Genomic DNA, 24,870 nt, shown 5'->3' with positions numbered 1-24,870 from the left:
AAAAGGACAGGGAGAGATGAATTTACTGACCCAGGAGGCTGACATTTAATCTTGCTTGTTTCCCTGCCTTATGTTATTTTAGCCACAATCTGCCAGTGGCTTCATAAATAACAGAGGAAATGGATCCTGTCACACTGCCATCAATCTTGAAAGCCCTGCCTAGTAAAATTTAGTCATTCTAATTTGGAGCCTGAATCCTGTTAGTGGCTTAGAAAGATGGGGGAAACAAAGAATCAATCTTTTAGTGTATAAAGTCTAATCACGACAATGAAATATCCTCTCTACCCTGTCATTGGTGATCTTGAATAGCAGTCCTAGATCCATTGTCTGCTGACTTCACTGTAATCAGAAATCCATTTTTAAATTGTTTGCAAACTTCATGATAGATTTCAGCCTTTCTCTTCCTTCCTTCCTTCCTTCCTTCCTTCCTTCCTTCCTTCCTTCCTTCCTTCCTTCCTTCCTTCCTTCCTTCCTTCCTTCCTTCCTTCCTTCAAATGGCCACACCCCAAGAAGCAAAATTGGGAAGACATTTTCAACAAAATCCCATTATTTTTCTTTTGTGCCTTTAACAGCATTTTGGAGTTTTAATTGCACTGTTCATTTGAACTTTACCATTGTTGGCTGCCTTGAGTGCCTTTTTTTTTTGGCAAGAAGATACAATGCAAATATAAATAAATAAACAAAACATTTCTGACACAGAGGTATCACTTGAAAAGTTCACAAAATTACAATGCAGCAGATTTATTAATTATGAGATGATTTGTTATAAACATCTTAATATAAGTTGCTCAACAACTTATATAAATAAACGGCTTCAACCTTTCAACCTTTGACTGAATAATCACATAAATTAATCACTTTATATCTTTTAAACAGAATAAAAATACAGCTTTTAATTGAATAATCACATAAATTAATCAGTCTAAATATTTTAAATAGAATATAAAGGTGCAACGTAATTAAAATAGGCAACATTTGGTATGTTATTTTCTTCCTTCAAAACTACCAGAGCATTTGCATTGTGAGTGGCACAGCAGCAGTTCTATACACAGTATTCAAGGCTGCCTTAGGCTATAATTTTTTTTTTTATTTTTCTGTAAGGAAAAAACCATCCTGCAGAGGAAGCAGCAGTGCAGGAGCTTGTCAGGCACTTGTAGATGGTAGGTGGGAAGCCATGCAGATAAGTGGTATTGAGGTGGAGAAGGGGAACAGGGGCCTCAAGATGCACGAGTTATCAACTGAAACATACTGCTCAACTAGCTTCATAAGGTAAAGGTAAAGGTTCCCCCTGACATTTAGTCCAGTCGTGTCCAACTCTAGGGCATGGTGCTCATCCCCATTTCCAAGCCATAGAGCCGGCGTTTGTCCGAAGGCAGTTTCTGTGGTCACGTGGCCAGCGCGACTAGACACAGAACGCTGTTACCTTCCCACTGAGGTGGTACCTATTTATCTACTCGCATTTTTACATGCTTTCAAACGGCTAGGTTGGCAGGAGCTAGGACAAGCAATGAGAGTTCACTCCATCATGCGGATTCGATCTTATGACTGCTAGTCTTCTGACCTTGCAGCACAGAGGCCTCTGCAGTTTAACCCGCAGTGCCACCACGCCCCATACCAACCGCTTCACAGAAGGGTGCAAAATAAGGAATGGTGAAGAAGCCCTGTATTAGAATAAACAAGTTTCTGGTCAGTATCCTCATGGCACAGTGGTTAATCTGCTGCACTACAGCTAAAATTGTGCTCATGACCTGGGGTTCAATCCCAGGTAGCCGGCTCAAGGTTGACTCAGCCTTCTATCCTTCTGAGGTCAGTAAAATGAGTACCCAGCTCACTGGGGGAGGGGGGGCAATGTGTAGCCTGCATAATTAACTTGGAAACCACCCAGAGAGTGCTTGAAGTGCTACGGGGTGGTATATAAGCAGCACGTGGATATCATCTTTTCCAATGAGAACGTAGCAGAAGAATTATCCTCATAGAAGGTTTGCTGTGGAAGGTTCTAGAGTGGAGACTTTAGGAATAACTAGAGTGTGACTTCAAACTCATTAGTAACATCAGTCCTGTCTTAACACTGGTATATTTCAGACAAAACTAAATTATTCATTATGAGAATAACACTTGTAGCATATGTTCCAAATGGGGCAGGACTTCTCTCTTTCTTTCTCAGGGAAGGAACTCCCCAGTTCTCAACCACACCCTTCTCTGGTGAATGAGCATCAGAACACAAAAAGAGTAAAAGCATCTACGTCCATGTTTCATGATTCCATTGACACACACACTCCTAAACCTCCCGCTATTGCATATGGCTTTGTTGTCTAAGTATACATGTGCATAGGTGCACAACCCCCCCACCCCAAAAGACAGAAAGCAAATATTTGTGTTTTCTCACTTTACAGCTACTTCCTCCAACCTCTCCTGGCATCATGAAGCCAAATTATCCCAAACATAGCCTTTGAAGAACACTACTTTTAGAATGGCAAGAATTAAACACTATGTGATGATTTGAACCCATCTGTTATATTTGGCCTGGTTCCTTTTGGAACGCTTCCTTAGTTCAAACCTCACTGGAAATCTTGTCAACATGCACACCTATTTTTAGCTGAGCTCAATTTGTCTGGTGGCTTTGATGTACTAACTTACTAATGGTAAAAAAATCACAAGAAGAATGGTTAAAAATGTTGAGGATTTGATGTAGTTGGAAAGCAACATTACATACACAATTGCATTATAATAAAATTCCCAAAAACAAAAATGGAAGAAATGTCTGACAAACACCAGAGATTATTCTACATATATCAGTTATGCCTGCAGATTCTATTTATATATGTGTATAGATATTAGATATTAAAAGGACTACTAAAGGACTACATTTTATGAATATCACATAAGTATATCTGGATGCAGCCTCTCTGTATTAACAGTTTTCAAAGCAGTCATGTTAGTCTGTTTCAGCATGCTGACAAAATTAAAGATGCGGGGGAGGGCCAGTTCTGGTAATGAATGTGAAAAAAAGTTATGTTTTTTTTTCTTTTACTATGTTTTCTCTATACACAGTGTTCATTCACTATTATCCACAGTTTTTAGTATCTACAGGGACAGGCTTGCAACCAATCCACAGCATATTTGGGAGTCCTACTGTATATTGGTTTGGGCCTTTTTATCATTTTCCTTTTTTCCTCTTGGAACGGCAGATTCACGTGTCATGTGACATTTGAAGTCCTTCACCCCCAGCGTCTGTGGTTCAAGAAACACAAAATTCAAACCTCCGGGGGGGGGGAGAGAATTCAAATGTTATTTCACATATACAATTGTTATTTGCGTCACTGGGAGCTACCGTATTTTTCCATTTATAAGACGACCCAATGTATAAGACAACACCCCCTTTTTTTCTAACCCCAAATTAGAAAATTTGATCCCTGCTTTTCCCTTCCTTTTGCTATGTCACCGAGCTTAGCAAAAGGAAGGGAAAAGCAGGGATCAAAGGGCTGCCTTTGGCCGCTACTTTTCCCTGCCTTTTGTGAAGCCACGGGGCTTAGCAAAAAGGGAGGGAATGCTCCTATTGCGTAAAGGCTGCATGATCTCAACCCTTTGATCCTGAAGCCCTTTCATGGCTACTTTATCCACTTGCTAAACCCTACGATCGTGCAGCCCTTTCACGGCTGTTTTACCCGAAGGCAGCCTTCCCTTTATTTTCGCTAAGCCCCACACCGTTGCAGAAAGCAGGGAAAAGCGGCTGCCTTCCATGTATAAAATGACCCTCAATTGTTTGTCTTATTATTTAAGGAAAAAGTGTTGTTTTATACATGGAAAAATACGGTATTCCCTTATGTAAACTGAAAGTGTAAGGATGCTAGGCCAGATCCAGGGATGGGCATGGGAAGAGGATTGCTAAAGACCCTACCTTCCATGTTAGGATCCATAACAGTCTTGTTCCATCTCATATGGACTATTTGGGAAAGAAAAACCTTGCACTAAGGGCAAAGCACATAGTTAAAATAATACGAGCCTCCCCTTTCAGTATCACCTGGGCCAGCTACCCCAATCTATAGGAAATGGATAAAATCTGTAATAAACAAGTTCAGAAGCCATAATTCCGATGAGAATGAACTACCGTGTTTCCCTGAAAATAAGACAGGGTCTTAGATTAATTTTTGCTCCAAAAACACATTAGGGCTTATTTTCAGGGGAGACTTTATTTTTTTTTTTCATGTACAATCTACGTTTATTCAAATACAGTCATGTCAGCTTCTTCTGATTGCTGCACAATGGTGGAGGGTGGGGTTTCACTTAACTAGGTCTTATTTGGGGGGTAAGGCTTATATTATGAGCATCCCGAAAAATCATACTAGGGCTTATTTTCAGGTTAGGTCTTATTTTCAGGGAAATAGGGTAATACAATGCCTCAGTTTGCCTCTTCCAATGTGGTGCCCACAGATGCCCTCCGGATGGACTTCTCTTGGTGCTGCTTGCAGTCTGACATTTTAATTTTTATTTTTAAATACATGTTTGTTTTTGCATGTTTGCTTGTTTGATTTTTGATCAGGTAACAGGATATTTGCAAAGAAAAGTGCACTCTTAGGAAATATGGTGGAAGGCTTCTACCTTGTACTCAGGTTCCTGGGCAAGTCACCTGCGATGATGTCACCTGCCTGTCATTGCTATGGCTGGAGTTCATCTGCCTATAGCAGGACAGGAGGTGGGACTTCAGAGGGAGGAGCTAAGGTATATAAGGGGGAGTGAATGATGTGTGAGTCAGATAGGGACTTGGTTAGGGTCTTGATAAGGACTAGATAGGGCATGTGCAGGTTATGAGGTACTGTGTTAGTGAAGGTCTGAGTGAGAGAGTGTATGAGGGGATACTTTATGATATTGATTGCCTTATTTAGTTAATACAGTGATTTACTATTACTTATGTTGTATCAATATTTTTAAAATCCATACCATTGTCTGAGGAGTCAGATATGTGTGTGGTTGGTGGCAGCGTGTAAAGTGTTTGAATGAGAGTGACATGACACCTCCTCTGTGACGTGAGAGGAGGCTGTCACAGCGTCCATGACAGCTGCGCAAGTTTCAAAACATGCTCACAGGCTCAAAATGTTTAGGAACTCCAGGTCTAATCTTTCACATTTGTACAACTTCACTGTTTCCAATTCCTGGGACGCTGGTATTGTCTGTTGTTGAACTTTCCATGTGTCAGATGCCTCAGAAATTTAATTCCACACTAGTTTTCCGAATGGCACTTAAGAGAACTCCAGCTGCTTCTGATTATAGATGTTAAGTACTTGAAAGACGGCCAGAGGATATGCACTATTGTCATCCTGCTGATGTCTATAGAGACAGTTATGCTTTCACCTGAAATAATTATAATTCCTTCCACTTTAAAATTATCACTGTCTCTCTATTCCCCCCCCGCTTCCCCTCTCCCTATCTCTCTGCCCCCCAGTAGTCTACCTACCTGCATTCAAAGTCAAACTGGAAACTATTTGATCTCCTCAATAAAATGAAGTAAGTTTGAAAAAACTACTGAAGGTTATCATGACAGAAGGAAATATTATCCATAGAATTGTCGTATCCCTGAACCGCTTGAGGCTCTGGAATTGTGAACATCTGCAGCAATTACTATTACTTAAGAGAGAGAAAAAAAGAACCAGCACACATTTTGCACAGCAATTCTAATTAGGCTTTGCTTCAGAACAGGTAGCACCATTACTTCTCTTGTACCAAACAAGAGAACTGATTAGAAAGCTAAAGCAGTTTCTTTTCTTCATTATGAGTATAAAATACAGGACTTCTCTTCAGAATGCCATTCTCAGTCTGTTTTAGAAACAACAACAATCAGAAACTACACAAACACAACTTTTATTCTGACTTGCTTACACAGCTCTTCAACATGATTGTCTCGCTTAACATTCCTAAATATACAGGGGAGGGCTCCCTGTCACACCTCTGCTGTTCAAACATATATTTTCAATATTAATAAACAGTTGAGATTTCCTTTTACACAAATATATAGGGGTTTTTTCCCAAAAACCTTTTCCTCCCTTTGTGTAAAACTGAGAAGAAACGAACAGATGGAGCACCTACCATTGAAAAGGTATATTTGTCAGTTCTTCACATCACAAAACCATAAACTGTAAATTGCTTCTACAGAGTTTCTAGAGTCAGTGGTTTGTGGTTTGCTCTTCAGATTATACAAAACAGAATAATAGTTCTTGATTATCTTGTGTGTATATGGGATAGATGGATTTCATTTTAATGTTGAGTAGAAGAACAGATGTTGTAGGGTTGATAAGTAGAAAAGAAGAGGGTTCAGCCATGTGAATCAAACAGAATGGGAGAAGCATAGCGGTGCAGTGTTTAGAAACATAAGTGATTAAAAAACATTTTTACCTTTACATTTATGGAGTAGAAGATAGTTATCAACTTTTCAAAAACTGCTGTGCACATACTGTACTTTTTTTTTAAAAAAGATTGAAAGCATTAAAATTTCAGCATTCTAACTTCTAGCCTGCTCGATAGCTCAGTGAGCATCCGACTGAAGAACTAGGGAGTTCTATCCTCAGTGTGCCTTCTGGGAGGAAAGCCAGCCTCCGTAGCCTTGGGCAAGCAAGATGGTTCTAGGCACCTTCAGAAAAAGGGCTGGAAAACCCTTTCTGAGTATATCTAGAAAACCATGAGGAGGGTCACCATAAGTCAGAGTTGACTTGATAGTACACAACTGTTATTTATATTTATTCATACTATCTTTATATTATTATTACATTATTAATAATTAGTCTGAAGGGATGAAACGATTCTATCTCTAGACAAGTTTCTGGAGTTTTATTTATTTTATTTATTAAATTTATACCCCACCCCTCTAGACCATGTCTACTCGGGGCGGCTTACAGCGTAAAATAAGACAATATAAAATATAAATAATCTTAAAATACAATTAGTATATTAATTAATACAATTAGATTAAGAAAAAGTTAGCAAAATGGGATAAGATGAGAAAAAAGTAAAGACTTAGCTGACTGGAGGGAAGACCTGCTTAAATAGCCAAGTTTTTAACTGTTTTTAAATTGAGTTTGTGTGTGTGTATATACATACATACATACATATTCATGTTTATATACATATCTATGTATATCTATTTATCCATCCTTCTATCTATCTAACAAGAACCACCACCACCACCAGCACCACCACTATTACTACTACTACCACTAATGCTGCTGCTGCTGCTGCTGCTACTACTATTACTACTACTACTACTACTACTACTACTACTACTACTACTACTACTACTACTACTACTACTAATACTAATAATAATAATAATAATAATAATAATAATAATAATAATAATAATAATAATAATAATAATAATAATAATAATAATAATAATAATAATAATAATAAAAATGCCATCAAGTCAATTCTGATTTATAGCTACCCTTTTCAGGTGTTTCTAGATACAGAGTACTCAGGAGTGGTTTTCCATTCTATTCTTCTGGGGGCAACCTGGGACAGTGCAGTTTGTGCCAGGTCACACAGGCTGGCTCTTCTGGGAAGCACTTTGGGAGATTGGATTTGCAACCTCTGGCTCCACAGCCAAATACCTAGATATAGTTATAATCATCTTTTAAAAGCGCTGAATAAATAGTAATTCTGGAGAACGTAACACAATGAGCCATAGCCTCTTAGATTTTTTACATTTTCAAAGACAACTTACAAAAAACACCAGTCCCTCCAAAACGTAAAGACTGTAACTGGATTTTACCCCTGTGTTGTCAACATACCTGCCTCATCATAGGATACGGTCAACTTTTCCAGCATTTCTCGGTCAATTGACAGAATCTGTTGTTCCAGGATGGTCTGATAAGACAATACGCTATTCTCCTTGTCCTTCTCATAGTCTTGAAGGTGCTGCTTGAGGACTTCAGGTAAGCGGGACTTCACGTATTCTGCTGCCGACTACAGAGGGTGAAAAAAAAAGTTACATTAAATTTAACTACCAAATCACATATTTTATTACATTTTTACTTGTACATTAGGGCTGCCAGAGTCTTAGGGTGCCAGCCAGAGTTCTTGATAATTGCCATGTTTCACTAAGTTTCTAGATAGCAAAACTACTCTCAGGAACAGTTTGATGGAAGAGTTTGGTTTTGGCACGTGAGGTGAATTTATGCCTGAGTACCCATCTTGCTGGTGTTGCGCTAATATTGCTGCACTGAAAGCAGGACACCACGAGACCAAGAGTAAGGGGGAAGGGACTGGAGATAGAACTGCTAGATGCACAAACTGGGTCTCATTGAGCTGTCTTAAGTAAAATGAGAACATGGGGCAGTGGAGTTGCCTTCTATTTGCGCATATCCTTGCAACAGCAGTGCAAGGTGTTGGGGGGAAAACTACTGATGGCCTGACAACCCGGCTTCCACAAATCTCAGCAGTAGTTCAGGACCTAGAAAAATTCCCCACATATCATGTGTGCTGAAAGTAAGACCATGTGGTATTCAGGTCCTAACCAGCTGGTAGCTACAGCTGCTGGACACATTTTCCTGCTTATCTAGCTACCAGAAAACATTGTCCCCCCCAACGCAGATCTTGGGTGCAATATTACCCAGCTAGATGTGCCTCATTTGCACATTTTGGTCCAGTTGTGCCCATGCCTGTTGTACCTATTTCCATAATCAATTAGTTGGAAGTAATTCTGGTCCAAATCTCAACTCTTGCCTGCCCTACCTACCTCTATGACAGACACTATAAGGATCTACCCCTCATCTCAGGTGTTGATGTTGAAATTTCAGTGAATGACCTGGCCAACCTATACATGTTCAAATGCAAACAAAATAGAACATTATTTAAAAGAAGCCATGAACATTCCCCCAAAATATCAAAATCTGAAAAACAAAACCTAACATTATCATATATTCTTCCTTAGCCGATTGTCCAAAGGTCACGTTTTAAAGACCTTTGATTGCACATTTAGAAATGTTTCTGATTTCTGAACTACACCTGTCAAGTCAAAACATCTGTGCCAAGGTTGACTCAGCCTTCTATTTATTTATTTATTTATTTATTTATTTATTTATTTATTTATTTATTTATTTATTTATTTATTTATTTATTTATTTGATTTCTATCCCGCCTATCTAATCAATTAAGATTACTCTAGGCGGCTAACAACAATAGAGCAAGAACAATATAGTTAAAAACAATTTTACAAAAGAAAAGTTGCAACAGATTATGGACCTCCTTCCGAGGTCCATAAAATGAGTACCCAGCTTGCTGGGGGGACAATGTGTAGCCTGAATAATTAACTTGTAAACCACCAGAGAGTGCTTCAAGCACGATGGGGCGGTATATAAGCAGCACACTTTGCTTTTCGCTTTTATTATAGTTTTACCAACACTTCACCAGCACTGAGATTTGGAGACTATCAATCTCATTGTAATTACCTCAAGTCAAGTCAAGAATAGCCTTCATCCCACCATTAATCTGAACCATGTCCAGCTCATACAATAGATTCATTGTCAAGATACAGTGGTGCCTCGCTTAGCGATCGCTCCGTTGAGCGATGAAATTGCTTAGAGATGGGGTTTTGGCCATTGCCAGAGCGATCGCTTAGCGATGGCCCCTATGGGGAAAAATCGCTTTGCAATGATCGCGGGGAAGCGATCACCGCAAAGCCCCCATTTTCGGCCAGCTGATCGGCGGTTTCAAAATGGCTGCTGGAAAACAAAATGGCCGCCCTCTGTGTTGCCTCGCTTTAGAGGCACCGAAAATGGCTGCCGCAATGGAGGATCTTCGCATAAGGTTAGTTTTAAAGCCCATAGGAATGCATTAAACAAGTTTTAATACGTTTCTATGGGCTTTTAAAAATTGCTTAGCGACGTTTTTTCCGGAACGGATTAATGTCGCTAAGCGAGGCATTACTGTACTATGTAGAAGTATGTAATAGAACACCATCAAACCTACTGACAGCCAGACATTATCCCCAGCTTCCATCCAGAACATTCCACAGTTGAGTTCTACACTACAATAATCTATGTACTGACTCACTGGACAGAGGATTGGAATTTAAGCATTGAAACATCTGCCTTGCAGCCCTTAAAATCTGGGGTCTCAAAACAAGTATTTTCTATGTTGTGTTGGGATTTGAGAGATAAGTGGAGGCAATGTTTGATTTGTAGAAGGAAACTGCAAAGAATTCCAGTTATTCAGAACAGTGCAATCTGTGCCAGTTAGCTATCATTATTTATTGTTCATTCAGGCTACCATATTGATTAGATTGTGAAACACACTTTATATTTGATCAAGGGTGAGTTTCACCATATTCTTGCTAGTTTGTAGAAATAATTTCTGCTAGTAACTGTATATATATAATTTATGAATTACCAAAAACACAACATGTTTAATATTTTTCTTACAGAACTATTTTTACACTCTAACATACCATTACAGATTTGTGTGTGTGAATTCCAACAATGAAATATGCTGACATTTTCAGATAAAACCAGAAACATGTTGTTTTTCCTCTTGTGATCAAGGATATTCTACATGGTCTGTGCACTGACGCTGCTCAATATGAACACAGTTGGCTAGAGATAGCCTTGAAATAAATTTCTGCTGCCCTTGCTGTGTTGCAATGTTTGTAGTTCAGTTGAGATGACAAGTGATGGAGAATGACCAACATTATATTTTTTTTGTCTTCTCTTTCCCGTTTCCAAGGAAAATGAGCTAAACACATACACAGTTATAATCTATGTGTGAGACTTGGCCATCATTTTCCTCCTCTTTTTCAATTGTTATTCTTTTGCTGGTTTATATTTAGTATTCCTAACTCTATAACTAACTGTTTTAGGAAGTCCTGACAGTCCTGAGGTTGCATTCAATTTGTCTAGAAGTCCAGCACGAATAATTTTTTTCTGTCAAATGCAAAGTAACTCAACATTTTTTGTGTGTACTGTCAAGTCAATTCTGACTTATGACAACTCTTTTCTAGGTAGAGAGAGTACTCAGAAGTGGTTTACCATTTCCTTCTTCTGAGGACTTGCAACATAAGCACAATATATTTGATGCTGAAAAGGAGACGCACAATATAGTAACTGTTTGAGCCTATTTGCATGCAACTGCCACCATGCAACTGCCACCTTCAAGTTTGCTGGTAATGTCCAGACCACTTACTATTATTTGTACAGTACTAAATACAATACCTTTCCAAACACATCTGTATACTACCAAACATCAGCAGAAAACACTTCACCCTAAATCCAACAGCAACTTCCTAACTAGAGTTGACTTATTTGATCAGTGGTATTCACATAAATGTTGACCTACTATCCAGCAATTGTGTCCACAGGTCTACTCTAGCTGAGATGAGCAACTCCATTTGCTAGTCTCTCTGTTTCTCGTGTGTGGTTAGAGAATGGGATATTCTCCTCTGGATACTGCACAACACTGACAGGGTACTGAACCAGTGTCAGCAGCTGGCATCCTTGGGCAGGTGCCAGGGATCTGGCAATCTTGCACGGTTTAAATGCTATGTTTTGACCTCCTCTTATTCCTCCATCCCACCCTAACCTGGCATTCTGAGTAACGCTTCATACAAATTTCAACTGTCATCATTTATCATCATACTGCAGAATTTAGCAACCTGGAAGACAGCTAATCCCCTTGCAATCACCTGTCTCAGTCCAACACTCCAGCTATTGCACAGCCCTTCTCATGTTCTATGTTGCTTTGGACCTAAGCTGTGAACTTTCTTGAGGCTCAGTGAGCATTCTCAAAGTTCAGCTTGTTGACATGTATTTGGCAGGCGAACCCAACACCGTTGGTGGCCTACACTTATCTTGATGATCTCAAGACGGGCTGACCTCTGCCCTGTGTTCCCTTTAAAGCAGGGCAGACAATAAAAGTTTCACGTGATTAGGTACTTAACTCAGGTTGATGCAGAAGAGCTTATATTTCCGAATGTCTTGAAACTACTTTATACCAAAAATGTAATACATAAAGTGCTGGGCACCAAAAGCGGCTGTTTTAAAGGAATTGCCTCTGGACCAATGACTACAACATTTGTTTTTTGTTGAAGTAATACAGTTTGAGCTCTATATGTAATTCATATTCATTTATATTCCTAGCTAGACTTCTTTATGATGTCTGGGTTTCAGGTACACTTCATTATCACTGAGCTAGTTCAATTCAGTTTTTGGGTAACATACATTGTTGCTTAAAAAGGTATAGTTGTGCCCCGCTTAACGATTACCCCATATAACGACGAATCCGCTTCACGACGATGTTTTTGTGATCACAAACGATGTTTTAATGGGGTTTTTTCGCTTTGTGACAATCGGTTCCCTGCTTCGGGAACCGTTTGTTCGCATTACGACGATTAAAACTGCTGACCGTCGGGTTTTCAAAATGGCCGCTGGCTGCTCAAAATGGCTCCTTGCTGTGTTTTTGGACGGATTCCTCGTTTACAGGCAGTGAAAATGGCCACCCCTATGGAGGATCCTTGCTGGACGGTGAGTTATTCAGCCCATTGGAACGCACTGAACGGTTTTCAATGCGTTTCAATGGGCGTTTTTATTTCGCTTTACAACGTTTTCGCTCTACAGCAATTTCGCTGGAACGAATTAATATCGTCAAGCGAGGCACCACTGTATATGGTATCACGAAGCAACCTTTCTTTTATAGAAAAAGTATTTAAAATTTCTTCTAAAATATATTTCAGGACCTCTTTCAAGGAAGTTTGTCTCAACACTCTGGTACATCTTGCTTTGCCATAATGTAATGTAACAGTGGTTTCACATTTCATACTACTTTGAAGTCAAAAGTTCTGTGACCCTTGAAAGCCATTAGGCATTTCGATGCTTAGCTACAGTGACATACTGTAGTCCACATTTTAATTTACCTAGATCTGCCTTTCAGTTCATCTTCTTTATAGTTAACATACAATTAACTTCTGACACATGATCTTTGGCTTTGTGGAACAACAGTAGCATATTGAAAACACTGAATTGCAGAGTAGAGAGAAAAGTAGTACTGTACAGTATTTGACTACAGAATATTTAGGTGCCTGCTAGATGTACCTCCTAGTACAGATTGATCAAGGTAGAACTAGTTTGCTTGAGAAACGAATCTTAATGGAATGTTTGTTTTGCTTTTTTCCCCATGTGGTGATTTTTATCAAGCACAATGTTTTTTATAAGTCTACACAGCTTCAGATTCCACAGCTACCAAAAGCTGTTCCAAAATAAAAAGTAATTCACAATTTTATATGGTTTCTTTTGCCAATATTATTCTATTTTTATTTTTTTGGCAGAAAGTCATGTATGTAGCTGGAAACTGAACCTTATTAAAATAAGGATGGGCCCTCTTCCCCCCCCCCCGATTCTTAGGACTTTGAAAATAAAACAGAAAGGAGTAAGAAACTGAATGCTGGCTGGAATTAGCTGAACAGCTATAATATGGTTCCCCAAATATTCTCAGTCTTAAAAGGTGAAGCCCATAATAATGGCCAAGAAAGCCAGTAACGGTACAAAATTATACAATGATATCTTGCAAAGGTACTCTCTAGTATGAAATTCAACCACATGCAGTAATGCTTTATCAGTGAAAAGGAGTACAGTCGTGACCCGCTTAACGATTGCCTCGCTTAACAAGGAAATCACTTTACGATGAGGTTTTTGCAATCGCAAAACGATGGTTTAAATGGGGGAATTTCATGTAGCGATGATCAGTTCCCTGCTTCGGGAACCGATTTTCACTTTACGACGATCAGCAAACAGCTGATCATCGGGGTTCAAAATGGCCACCGGCTGAAGAAAATGGCCACCCGCTATGCTTAGGGATGGATTCCTCGCTACACAGGCATGGAAAATGGCTGCCCCACGGAGGATCTTCGCTGGATGGTGAGTTTTCAGCCCATTAGAATGCATTAACCGGGTTTTAATGCGTTTCAACGGTTTTTTAAAGTTTCGCTTGATGATGTTTTCGCTCTACAGCGACTTTGCTGGAACAAATTAACATCTTCAAGCAAGGCACCACTGTATCCCATAAACCTCCCGGGCATCAATTCTTTCCCGTAAGACATGCAATCTTTCCCCTAATTAGAAAATGTATGATTTAAGCATAATTGCATGCATTGGCAGAAAAGGATTAGTAAGGAAAAAATTATGAAATCCTAATCTCTACCAAAAATGACATTATGTTTTTTTCTAAAAGGAAGATAGAGAGAGAGATGGAGTATGTCAATTGTATTAATGTTCATCCATTTAATAAAAAGTATCACGTTTCTATGGGTTCATGGTGCTCAACTCACAAGGGCTCAAATTTAGTCAAGAACAATGGTTTAGGTCCCGATACATGCTAGAGCTGGGGGAAAAGCCACAGAGATGTACTACATGTATCTAAAAGTTCAAAATTGTTAAGGATCTCTGACATTTGGTATCGCTCTATTCTGAGCAGTTTACAGGTCAGTTTACTGCTCAGCAGTTTATTCCCAGCAGTTTATTCCAGGTGATTTTTTTTAAGGTTATCTCAAAACCAACATGGAAGAAAATATTTTGATATGGCAGTGCTCATTTCTGGAATAAAAACAGACTTCACCCTCAGTATCTAAGGCAGTATCTTAGGCAGTCATCCCTAAAAGAACATAGGGCCAGTCCACATATGATTTGAGTACAATATTCATGACAAGAATGTGCAGATCTATAGACATTTCTTAATTTTCCACCATTAATCTCATTCTGTCCTGTTTCCATAACAGTTTGCAAGGTTATTTCCTACATGGAAATTTGCATGTGTTTGGGGATTCCCCCCCTCAAAGAATCACGTTCTTTTATACATTTTTCTAACATACTTCATATGTATATCTTCTATTAGTGTGCATCTTGCAAGTAAGTCCATTTTAGTTCTGCACATTTCTGAAATGCCTGCACGGTTATGTACACATGTGCCCTCCCTTGCAATACAGGACAAGACCTGCAAATGTATGGAGTTGTTGAGACAAGAAATGTTCTGCTCCACTGGCTTTTGGGGACAATGAAAAATGGATATTTCCATATGGAAATGTGAATCAAGAAATCTGTCCTCCATCCCTAATTCACAAAACCTAAGAGCTGGTAAATTGTCTCCTTACATCTCTAGCCCACCACGTTTCTACAATATACACTGTACTTTTCTGTCCTTAAGGACTCTTTGCTGCTATTTTAATTCCTTCACGTTTACACTGTTCAGAAGCATTACATGTCTCTCCACAGCATTTCTGATAATTTCTAGGGAGGTCTCAAAGGAGGCAGCAGCCTCCGAAGTTACTATGTTTTTGTCTTTAAAAAAATTATTTCCCCAACATATTAATGCAATCGTCCGTGTGATCCCTGCAGTCTTCTTCCCTCCCTTTTGTTTACAGGACAGTTTGGCTGAAAATAGAGAGATATTGTGATACTGATGCAAAATGTTCTCTGGTGGGGTACCGGTCTAGAGGACAGCAACATTAAAGAAGGGCTCTTTTGCAAGGATCCCTACTTAGTTTAAGAGACCCCTACATGAACAGAGAACCCATTTTCATAAATTTGAATCCCAAATGTTTTTTTTAAAAAAAGCCAGCCTACCTTCTCTGTGCATTCATGCAATCTCTCCACATATTTCTGCACAGCCACAGACATGGTTGTGAAGGTTTTCAGAGGAAAACCCCAAAAATCACACCATAGCAGTAATTTATAGCCCCAGAGCTATAAATTACTGCTATGGTAATTTATATTTTGTTGGACAGAAATTCCCATTCTACCTCACCAGTAGTTATGGTGACAAGGACTACGGAGAATACAGTACCAGTCCAGCAATATCTGGAGGGCTACAGGTTCTCCATCATGTAGAGTTGGAACTGAGATACTGAAATGCCTGCCCACCTGTTCCTATATGATTTTGCCCAGGCACTGACATTCTAAAAGAAGCCTCTTAGTGCAGCCATCTTGTTCTAAGCAGAGCGTCAGTGCTAACCCATTTCTCTGTTTAGATTCTCCTCTGCCTCTGTAGCCAATCCTGTGTTTGGTTTTTCTTTTATGCTGCTTTTTTTTTTAAAAAAAAATATTGTTATGGTTATTATATGCCACCCTCAGGAGGTCCTAGAGGCTGAAATGAGGTCTGTAACTTCCAAATGTACATAATTAATATATTAATGCAATTAATAATTAATATTCACTGCTGTTTTAAAATATTAAAAAGGGTGTGTTGCCCGCTTGAAGCACCGGGCAAGAAGGGCAGACATGATGTTGAAACTGACAGATAGCACATTATCATACAAATTGTTATGTGAGAAACAAGTCAGGCCTAGGTTCATACTACAGGCAAAAATTTTATTATGATGCTGTCATTTAAATATTTATGTCTACCTTTATTTATCATTTCCTGATCCTGTCTGCTCCATACCCATACATGAATGCCAATGCATACAAACAGCTATATCTTTCAGCCAAGCTTCTAACTACCCAAACATTTTGGATCAGCATTATCAGCAGCTTAGAATTGCAGAGCTGGAAGAGACCCTCTGGGTCATCAAGTTTAGCCTGTCAAGGAGACATAGTAGGGAATCCAGCTCCCAACCTCTGGCTTCACAGCTAAGTAGCTCAGCCACTGGGCTATTCAGTAGTCATTCCCCCAGGCCATTACATTATTCAGATTTTGCTGTTTATTTATAATATTCGAGCCATTCCCTGCCAATCACAGGTTTTTAAAAAAGTATACATTTCCTCCAGTATTTGTTTCTTAACATAAATCTGGTTTATTCTGATATGAACCTTCAATTATTATTATTATTTTCGAATGAAGAGTTGTATTTTAATCCAATGATCTGACTGTAACTTCTAAAAGCAAAATCCCTACCACCGTGAACTAAAACTGAATTGTTAAACCCATTACGAGAACACCTTTCAATGTGCACATTTTAAAATACAAACTTATGGAGTGCCAGGACTAGCCTGTATAATTATGAAGGCAAATGTTCTGCCAAATACTATTCAAATACATTCATGCATACATTCATACAGCACCGATGGGTTTCAAAAAGGCAGCATTTGAATTATCAGTTTTGCCTTTAGCCAAGCAAACATTTTTCACTTAAAAAAAACCCCTCACACATATCACCTTAGCCAGTTTCTCAATTTACACTACACATTTTTAAATGCAAAATGTAACAAGTGAATTATTCATGGCTTGGAAATCTAGCAAGAAGCAACAAAGCATGGCATCAGACAACAATTTTATTTAATAGCCTATATCCAGTGAGGGATTAACATACAGAATTTGCTACAACAAAATTTTACTGGCAGTAACTTAGATGGGTTTTACAAAAGATTAGACAAACACATGGTGAATGTGCCCCTCACTGGCTATACCCTTACCCATTTTGTTGCCACCCATAGTGGAGGATTATATCATGGACGGGCAATCTTACTTATGCATATTTGTTTGCTATTACATTCATATCCTGCCTTCCTCCCTAAAATAGGTCTCAAAACAGCTTGAACTCCTACATTTCCTTGCAGGTCATCAGTCAGAGGTTACATGCTGACAGCTGGAGCTAAACCAGTGACAAATGGGGTCAGTGGGCCTGAAGAAAAGTCAATATTGTCTCTGTTTCTGCTACATTGTTCTCTAAAGTCACCTTCAAGATGTTGAATCAATCACTCTAAGCTTCCATACCTGTTAGCTACTAGTCACTTTTCCTTCGGTGTAATCCAGATTCTTCCAATTTCAATTTCTACATCATTTTCCTTCTCATATCCTCCCTCTCCATCCTGTCTCCAACCCTTACTGTATCTCGTTCCCTCCACTGATGTTGCCTTTCACAGCCTTTGCGCTGTTCCATCACCAAGTGGCTCTTATGCCTTCTGAAGACGGATGCATCCCAGAATGAATAAAGACAAGCAAAAACAAACAAACAAACCATCCTGTTCCAAAGTGAGGGAAGATGACCCGGGTGTCGAAGGGAAGTGGAAGGAATTACAGTAAGATCAAGTCGATCCATAAAATGAACCGGAATCAATAGGTGACAAGACCATCAGGAGCGAATAGGATGCATGGATGACCCTTCTCTTTTTTTCTCTCTCCCTGAAATACCCTACTCTCTTTCCATATTTTCCCTTCCTACTTAGTGAACCACTGCAGAGGTCACATGAAAGCAGACCAAGTGTTCCATACCACCCAAGAGCTATAAAGGTGTCCCAACCGTGCAGTAGATGCTCCGCAGGTATGGTCAGAGTTGCAATCTAATATGGAGCACACTATATTGAGGGGGGAGGAGGACACTCTAAAATAGGTTCAGAAGCAATAAATCTCCAAAACCACATGCTTGGATGATTTTGCAAGATCCCCTTTGAGCTTCAGAGACACCGTTGGTTGGAAAAAGGACACAAATACAGATGGATCCTTTGAAGGCATCAAAGCGGTTTTTATACTTCTGGAACAAAGCACCATTTAACATCACTGTGAAATGCTGGCCAAACTGGAACCAATATTAATTTATAAATAGGACATGTTTTTCAGATGTGTTCATACAGTTTTATGAGATAAAATCCCGTCCAAGCACACACCCTGTTAGAAAAGCACAGAGAAAACACCTTCTGTGAAAAATTATGCTTTTGGAAGTCTCCAGGGCATCTGTGAGATATAACTCTGGGCATTCTCTGTTTCACTGCTGCTTGTAAAACACAATTGATTTTTCAGATGAAGATGAAAGCCACTGAACTTTAAAAAAAACTGCACACAGTGATGATGTGTGAAGAATGTGGACTCTCTTTTTTTGTTACTCCATTTTACAGTCTACAATGGTCCAAGCTAAGCTTTAATATAGTTCTGAGAAAATATGGGAACATCAAGAATTAATTATTAAATGAAGCAACTGTGCTTTGCTTCATGCTGAGGGGAAAGCATGTCTTTTAAAAATAGCAAGACAATATTTTTAGATACCGTGTCTGACCTTGATCAAATTTATAATCAAAGAAATATGTCTATCTCAAAAACTCTGCACCAGTTGAGCAAAATACCATTTCATAATTTAAAAGTTCAAGCATAGCCTAAATTCTTACAGCTATTTCAATCTACCTCTGTTTAATTTCCACAAAGTCCTGCCATGCAACTCTGCTGGCCCAGCAGATATGACATCACCTGGAGGCAGATTGCTGTTAATTAAAGATTCCTCACTTTGATTTTGAGTTGTGAGCCACTTTGTCTTATTGCATGAGAGTGGAGCTCAACGTGAAATCAAAGCAGGGACTCCTTAATTAGCAGCAATCTGGAGATCCCATTCCCCCCCGCCCCGATGCATTGGCAAAGCTATTCAACAGGATACTGGCCACTGAAATTAATTTGGGCTGCCCTTTGGCAATTGAAATTCTAAGAATTTGGCTATCTTTATTTACATCTGTTTTAATGTTTTTTATGCAGATGTTCTCTTTTGGTAGTATTTCCACTCACCTTGGTAATTAGCCTTCTTATTAAGGGATTGAGTTAATGGTGCTGCTCATCAATCCATCTTTCTTATTAAAAATAGAGAGGTTACTTACCTGTAACTCTGGTTCTTCTTTATGGTCATCTGTGAATTCACATTAATGGTTTAATCTGCACTTGCACAGAGGTCTCCGGAATATTCTAGAGCTCAAAATGCGTTCGCTAGGACGGCCCCCCAGTACATGTGGCCCGCCCATCGTGGTGATTACCTCAGTTCCCAAAAAGCCCGTCACTGTCTGAAATAATGAGACAGATGTGACAAACAGAGGGGAGGAAGGGCGGGAAGTGTGAATTCATAGATGACCACTCAAAGAACCAGAGTTACAGGTAAGTAACCTCTCTTTCTTCTTCGTGGTCTCTGTGAATGCACACTAAAGGGTAATTAACAAGCTTTCTGTACAGGTGTAGGAATGTCACGGCAAAACCGAAGATAAGACTGCACGACCAAAATCCGCATCTGACTTGGCCCTTATATCCAAACGATAATGGAATGCAAATGTTGACCGGGTTGACCAAGTAGCAGCCTTGCAAATATCTGGAACAGGTATGCCTCAAAGAAAAGCCATGGAGGTGGCTATTGCCCTGGTTGAGTGAGCCTTGACATCAGTAGGCAGAGGCTTTTGGGCAAGCTGATAAGTGAGGCATACAGTCTGCATGATCCATCGTGAGATAGTTTGGGGGCACACCTGTGCTCCTCTATGTGGTGGATGAGGCGAAACAAATAGTCTTTTAGACTTACAAAAAGAGGCAGTTCTCTTGATTTAAAAGGCGAGGGCTCTTCTCACATCTAGGAGATGAGGGATCGCTCAACACCCATCAATGGCGACGGGAAGAAGGTAGGCAGGATAATAGGTTGGTGGACGAGGAAATCAAACACCTTAAGAAGGAAAGAGATGTCTGGATACAGTGTGACTTTATCTGGCTAAAACTGAAGGAATGGAGGGTCTACACGCAGGGCTGCCAGTTCTGATGCCCTACGGGCGGATGTGATGGCTACAAGAAACAACACTTTAAAGGAGAGCAAGCACTCGGAGGAAGTCACAAGAGCTTCAAAGGATGGCAGTGACAAGTGCCCGAGGACAGTATGTAATGATCACTGTGGTGTTGGAGAGGGCCTGGACAGATGGAGATGAGCCACACCCCATAGAAACCGCTTCAACGTGGGATGCCTGAATAACAAGGCAGCATCTGAGTCCTGTAGTTGGTAAGCCACAATAGCGGACACTTAGACCTTGAATGTAGATAATGAGAGATGGCTGTTGAAAAGATAAGAAAGAAAGGCCAACACTGCTCAGAGGGTAGTCGGAGCCGTCGGGAGATCATCCTGACGAGCAAACATCTGGAAAGTTGACCATTTGTAAGCATAAAGTTGATTTGTGGTCAGTTTCCTCACATGGGTGAGGATGGTGTTTAGGGAGGGTGGATCCTCCAAGCTGTTAGGTGAAGGGATTGGAGGTCAGGATGGTAAGTTTGCCCGTAATGTTGGGTGAGCAGGTGAGGAAGCAAGGTAGATGAATGGATTGAGACGCCATCGATGTGAGCATAGTGAACCAAGGTTGCCTTGGCCACCAGGGGGTGATCAGAATGGCATTCGAGCAGTCCTTCCTCAATTTATGATGGTCCGCAGGATGGTCCGCAGCATGGCCAAGAGACCCTCGGCCGATGCCCGCTCTCAAGTACTGGGTGCATTTGGCATTGATTGCTGTGGCAAAAACATCTATATCTGGATGACCCCACAAAGTTCGAGAAAAATGGTGTTATCAAGGGACTACTCGTGTATTTGAGAATTCAACCTGCTCAGAGAGTCTGCTAACTGGTTGTGTTGTGTGGCAATATGGACCGCTATAGGAAAAATGTGGTGACACCACTCCCAAAACTGGACAGCAAGATAGAGGAGGGATAGAGAGTGTGTACCTCCCTGTTTTTTGATGTAGTAGAGTGCTGTCAAATTGTCCGTGTTCACCTGGATTGTACCCATAATGAGTGGTTCGAAAGTGCAGAATGCTTTGAAGATTGCCAGCAATTTGAGGTTGTTGATGTGGAGTTTTTTTGTAGGGGGATCATGTGGCGATCCGTGGTGGTGGTACGGAAACAAATTCTATCGCGTACCTGATGGATATGATTGACAGGACCCACGAATCTGTGGTTATGTGCACCCAAGACTGAAAATGTGGGTGGTGAGGGGAGGGGATAGACTAGAGTATGGATCAAAATGGCAGGAGAATCAAAGGTTCTGCTTGCTCTTTTTGTCAGGGGGCCTGAATGTTTGGCGAGGGTGCTGTCTCTGAGTGTGCTGACAAGGTTGGAACGTGGAAGATGACTGAGGTAAGTAACATTGCTTTTCTGGGAAAGACCTGTACTGGTGGAAGGGATACAGACAATGCCACTGATACCTTTGAGGCCTGTAATATGGCTGAGTATTGTAGGAGCATGCTGTTTTTCTCATCTTTTGTAGAGAAAATCTCATCTATTTTCTTGTCAAACAGACCACCACCATCAAAAGGTAAATCATCAATTCACATCCTAGAGTCCTCTGAGATGCTCACGGAAGGTGGCCAGGCATGTTTACGTAAGGCTACAGCTGTGTCCATGTGTTTAGAAGCTGCCTCAATTATATATCATGCTGTGATGCACTCTTGTCGTGCCAATGCTATAGCTTCCTGGACTCCAGAGGCCAACTGTAGGGACAGAAGGGCCTTGTTCCAGAGAAACCTGTGATTTGCACACGTGAATGAGAGAAACCTCCCATTCCAGCTAAATAGTTGTCAGCAGTAAGGTGAAAGATGTGAGAGAATAAACTCTACGTCCAATAATGTCTAACTTCCTACTCTCTTTATTGTTTAGTGGTGTTAGAACAATTATGTGCACGATTTTGCGTAGCATCAACAATAATGGAATTAGAAGGAAGATGTTTGGAGAGAAATTCTGTGTTAGTACTGTGGGTCTTGTACAGATTCTCAACTCTGTGAGAGATCTGAGGCACTGAAGATGGTTTGGCCCAAGACTGCTTGATAAGCTTGAGCAGCGACGGAATGAACCCCATACAAAGTGGGGATTTCTGATCCTCATCGATATCCTCATATACCTTGTCAGGTTCAGATTGGGTTGGTTGCTGGACATTAAGGTCCATGGCTTTGGCAATACAGAGAATTAATTGAGAATAGGAGGAGAAATCCTCCTTCGATGATGGGACGGTTAGCATCAGCTACACTGGAATCGGGAGTTGGAAGATGGGGGGGGTGATTCTTGTAAGGCCATGGAATCAGAGGACTTCAAGTCTGAAGGATCCACTGGTGAAGGCAAGGAACTCTGCTGATATGAAGAGGCTGACATATCAGGAGGGGCATATGGCCAGTGGTGCTTAATAGCCACAGTACTGCACTTGCCAGGTACTGACTGGGCGGAGAGATCTGGCTTCTGCTTCTGAGGTTTCTTAGAGTCCATGGTACCAGGCAGGGGTCCAGTGTAAGTCGTGGTGACTTGTAAGGATGATGAGCGGTCCCGAGAAAGAGCAGCCGTATCAGCTGGTGGTGCAGAGGGCTTGGGTGACGGCTTTGGTTTCTTCTGTATCAAAGTCAATGGAGCTGGGGCAGCTGAAGCATGCCATTTGTGAGTTTTCTTATGGAGCTTCGGTACTGAAGCAGGAGACACTCTCATGGTCCGACGACCGGTCGTAGTAGTAGCTCGAGTCGGTATCGAGATCAATAGGTGGTTGATCCTGCATGGAAGGATGCTGTACCGGTGGTTGAGAGTCTACAGAAGACTTTTTAGATTTCTTCAGTTTGGTACCAATCGGTTTCAAAGTAGTTTTCAGTGTCTGGGTCAATTGTGATGTCAATCCAGAGGACTTTGACTTAGGCAATTTTGGCTTAGATTTAAGAGTCCGTAACGGGGAATTAGTAACCGAAGAAACCAGTGGCGGTTGTGAAGCCTGAGTCTCATCCATCTTGGATGGTGGACGAAGAGATTGCTCCCACAAGAAAGATTTAAGACGTTGTTGACGGAGCTTGATGGCTTGTTTAGTAAAGTTCTTACAACAGGAGCAGGAGGCTGGCTGGTGTGATTCTCCCAAACAAAAAAGACAAGAATTGTGCCATCAGAAACAGGCAACGTATTAGTGCACAAAGTGCACCTCTTAAACGGTCCTGTTGGGGCATAAAAAACAGGAAGGGAGGGTGAAGGGGGGGAATACAGGGGAAAAATGGTAAAAACAACCAAAAATCACAAGGAGTAAAAAAAATAGTATTATAGAACAGTATATTTCTAAATAAGAATGAAACAATGTATTATGTCTCCTCAGGAAAAAGAACCAATCTGCGTAAACGGAGAATTCAGAAGAAGAAGAGACCTCAGTGGCGGCAAAAAAAAAAGAACTGAGGTAATCACCACAACGGATGGACCATGTGTACTGGAGGGTGGTCCTAGCGAATGCATGTTTGAGCTCTAGAATATTCCAGAGACCTCTGTGCAAGTGCAGATTAAACCCATTAATGTGCATTCACAGAGACCACGAAGAAGAAACAACTGATCTCTATAGATGGGAGCATGTTTTAGAACTATAGAGCAAGTGGTAGCAACAAAATTGCCTCTTTAGGTGACATTAAAGACTAAATGGAAGCATAGTGGAGAAGGCGATCTCTCAAATAACCAGATGTTCTAATGGAATGTTACCGATCATAGATATTAAGCAAAGTTATCCTATCTAGATAGTTTAGTGGTTGTGACATCCTAAGGTGTTGTGTCAAAGTCGTTCAAAGCAGAACACTTAGCATGTTGGCACCCACAGTTTAAAATAATCTTTCCTCTGCCATGAAACATGTGAAATCTATTCTTATATTTTGTTGCATGGTGAGTTTTGCACAATTTCACTGTGTATGTCGCCTTTTATGATTTTTCATATAGATAATTCAACATACGTTAAATATTTGTACAGTTTTATATTGCATGTTTGACTATATCTTCAGATATAACTTTTGTATAAAGAAGTATATCTTGCCATTGTGTTATACATGGCACCACCTATTAAAATGGCCTAGAGGTTCCCATTAATTTAGAGTATGGCTATATGGACACATTAATTTATTTTCATGATCTCCTAGCATGGTTTCAGGGACCATTCAAAATTCAGCTTTAGGATTCTGATACACATGTGCCTATTCATACCTGAAATAACACAAATGCAGGAACAGATGATACATTTAACCAACCATTAAGAATATAAACACACACAAAAAACAAAACAAAAAAACAAAACAAAACACCCCCAGATTCTCAAATTTTCTTCAGAGGCCTTTCCCTAAATATGCCAGTGAGTGGTTAAAAAGGTTAATGTCCTTTTCATTTATGGTTGCTAGAGGAGAGCTCTAGCAGCATACAAAG

The 24,870-nt window shown here is 40.2% G+C and overlaps 1 protein-coding gene and 1 long non-coding RNA gene across 2 annotated transcripts in view; one reads left to right on the top strand and one right to left on the bottom strand.

The window, feature by feature from the left end:
- The window catches only part of PPM1L (protein phosphatase, Mg2+/Mn2+ dependent 1L), a 232,248-nt gene that overhangs the window by 67,842 nt on the left and 139,536 nt on the right, over positions 1 to 24,870 (bottom strand). Inside the window, exon 2 of the mRNA XM_078389030.1 lies at positions 7,782 to 7,956. Within this exon, the coding sequence (XP_078245156.1) occupies positions 7,782 to 7,956 (175 nt within the window). The remainder of the gene's footprint in view (positions 1 to 7,781; positions 7,957 to 24,870) is intronic.
- LOC140706052 (uncharacterized) lies at positions 8,904 to 23,864 on the top strand. The gene is made up of 2 exons (XR_012085760.2): positions 8,904 to 21,816; positions 23,792 to 23,864. It is a non-coding gene; the product is annotated as an uncharacterized LOC140706052 (long non-coding RNA).

Source organism: Pogona vitticeps, chromosome 3 (assembly GCF_051106095.1).
Source record: "Pogona vitticeps strain Pit_001003342236 chromosome 3, PviZW2.1, whole genome shotgun sequence".
Classification (NCBI taxonomy): domain Eukaryota; kingdom Metazoa; phylum Chordata; class Lepidosauria; order Squamata; family Agamidae; genus Pogona; species Pogona vitticeps.
The sequence above is the reverse complement of the archived record's forward strand: the minus strand, read 5'-3'. Positions and strand labels throughout refer to the sequence as shown.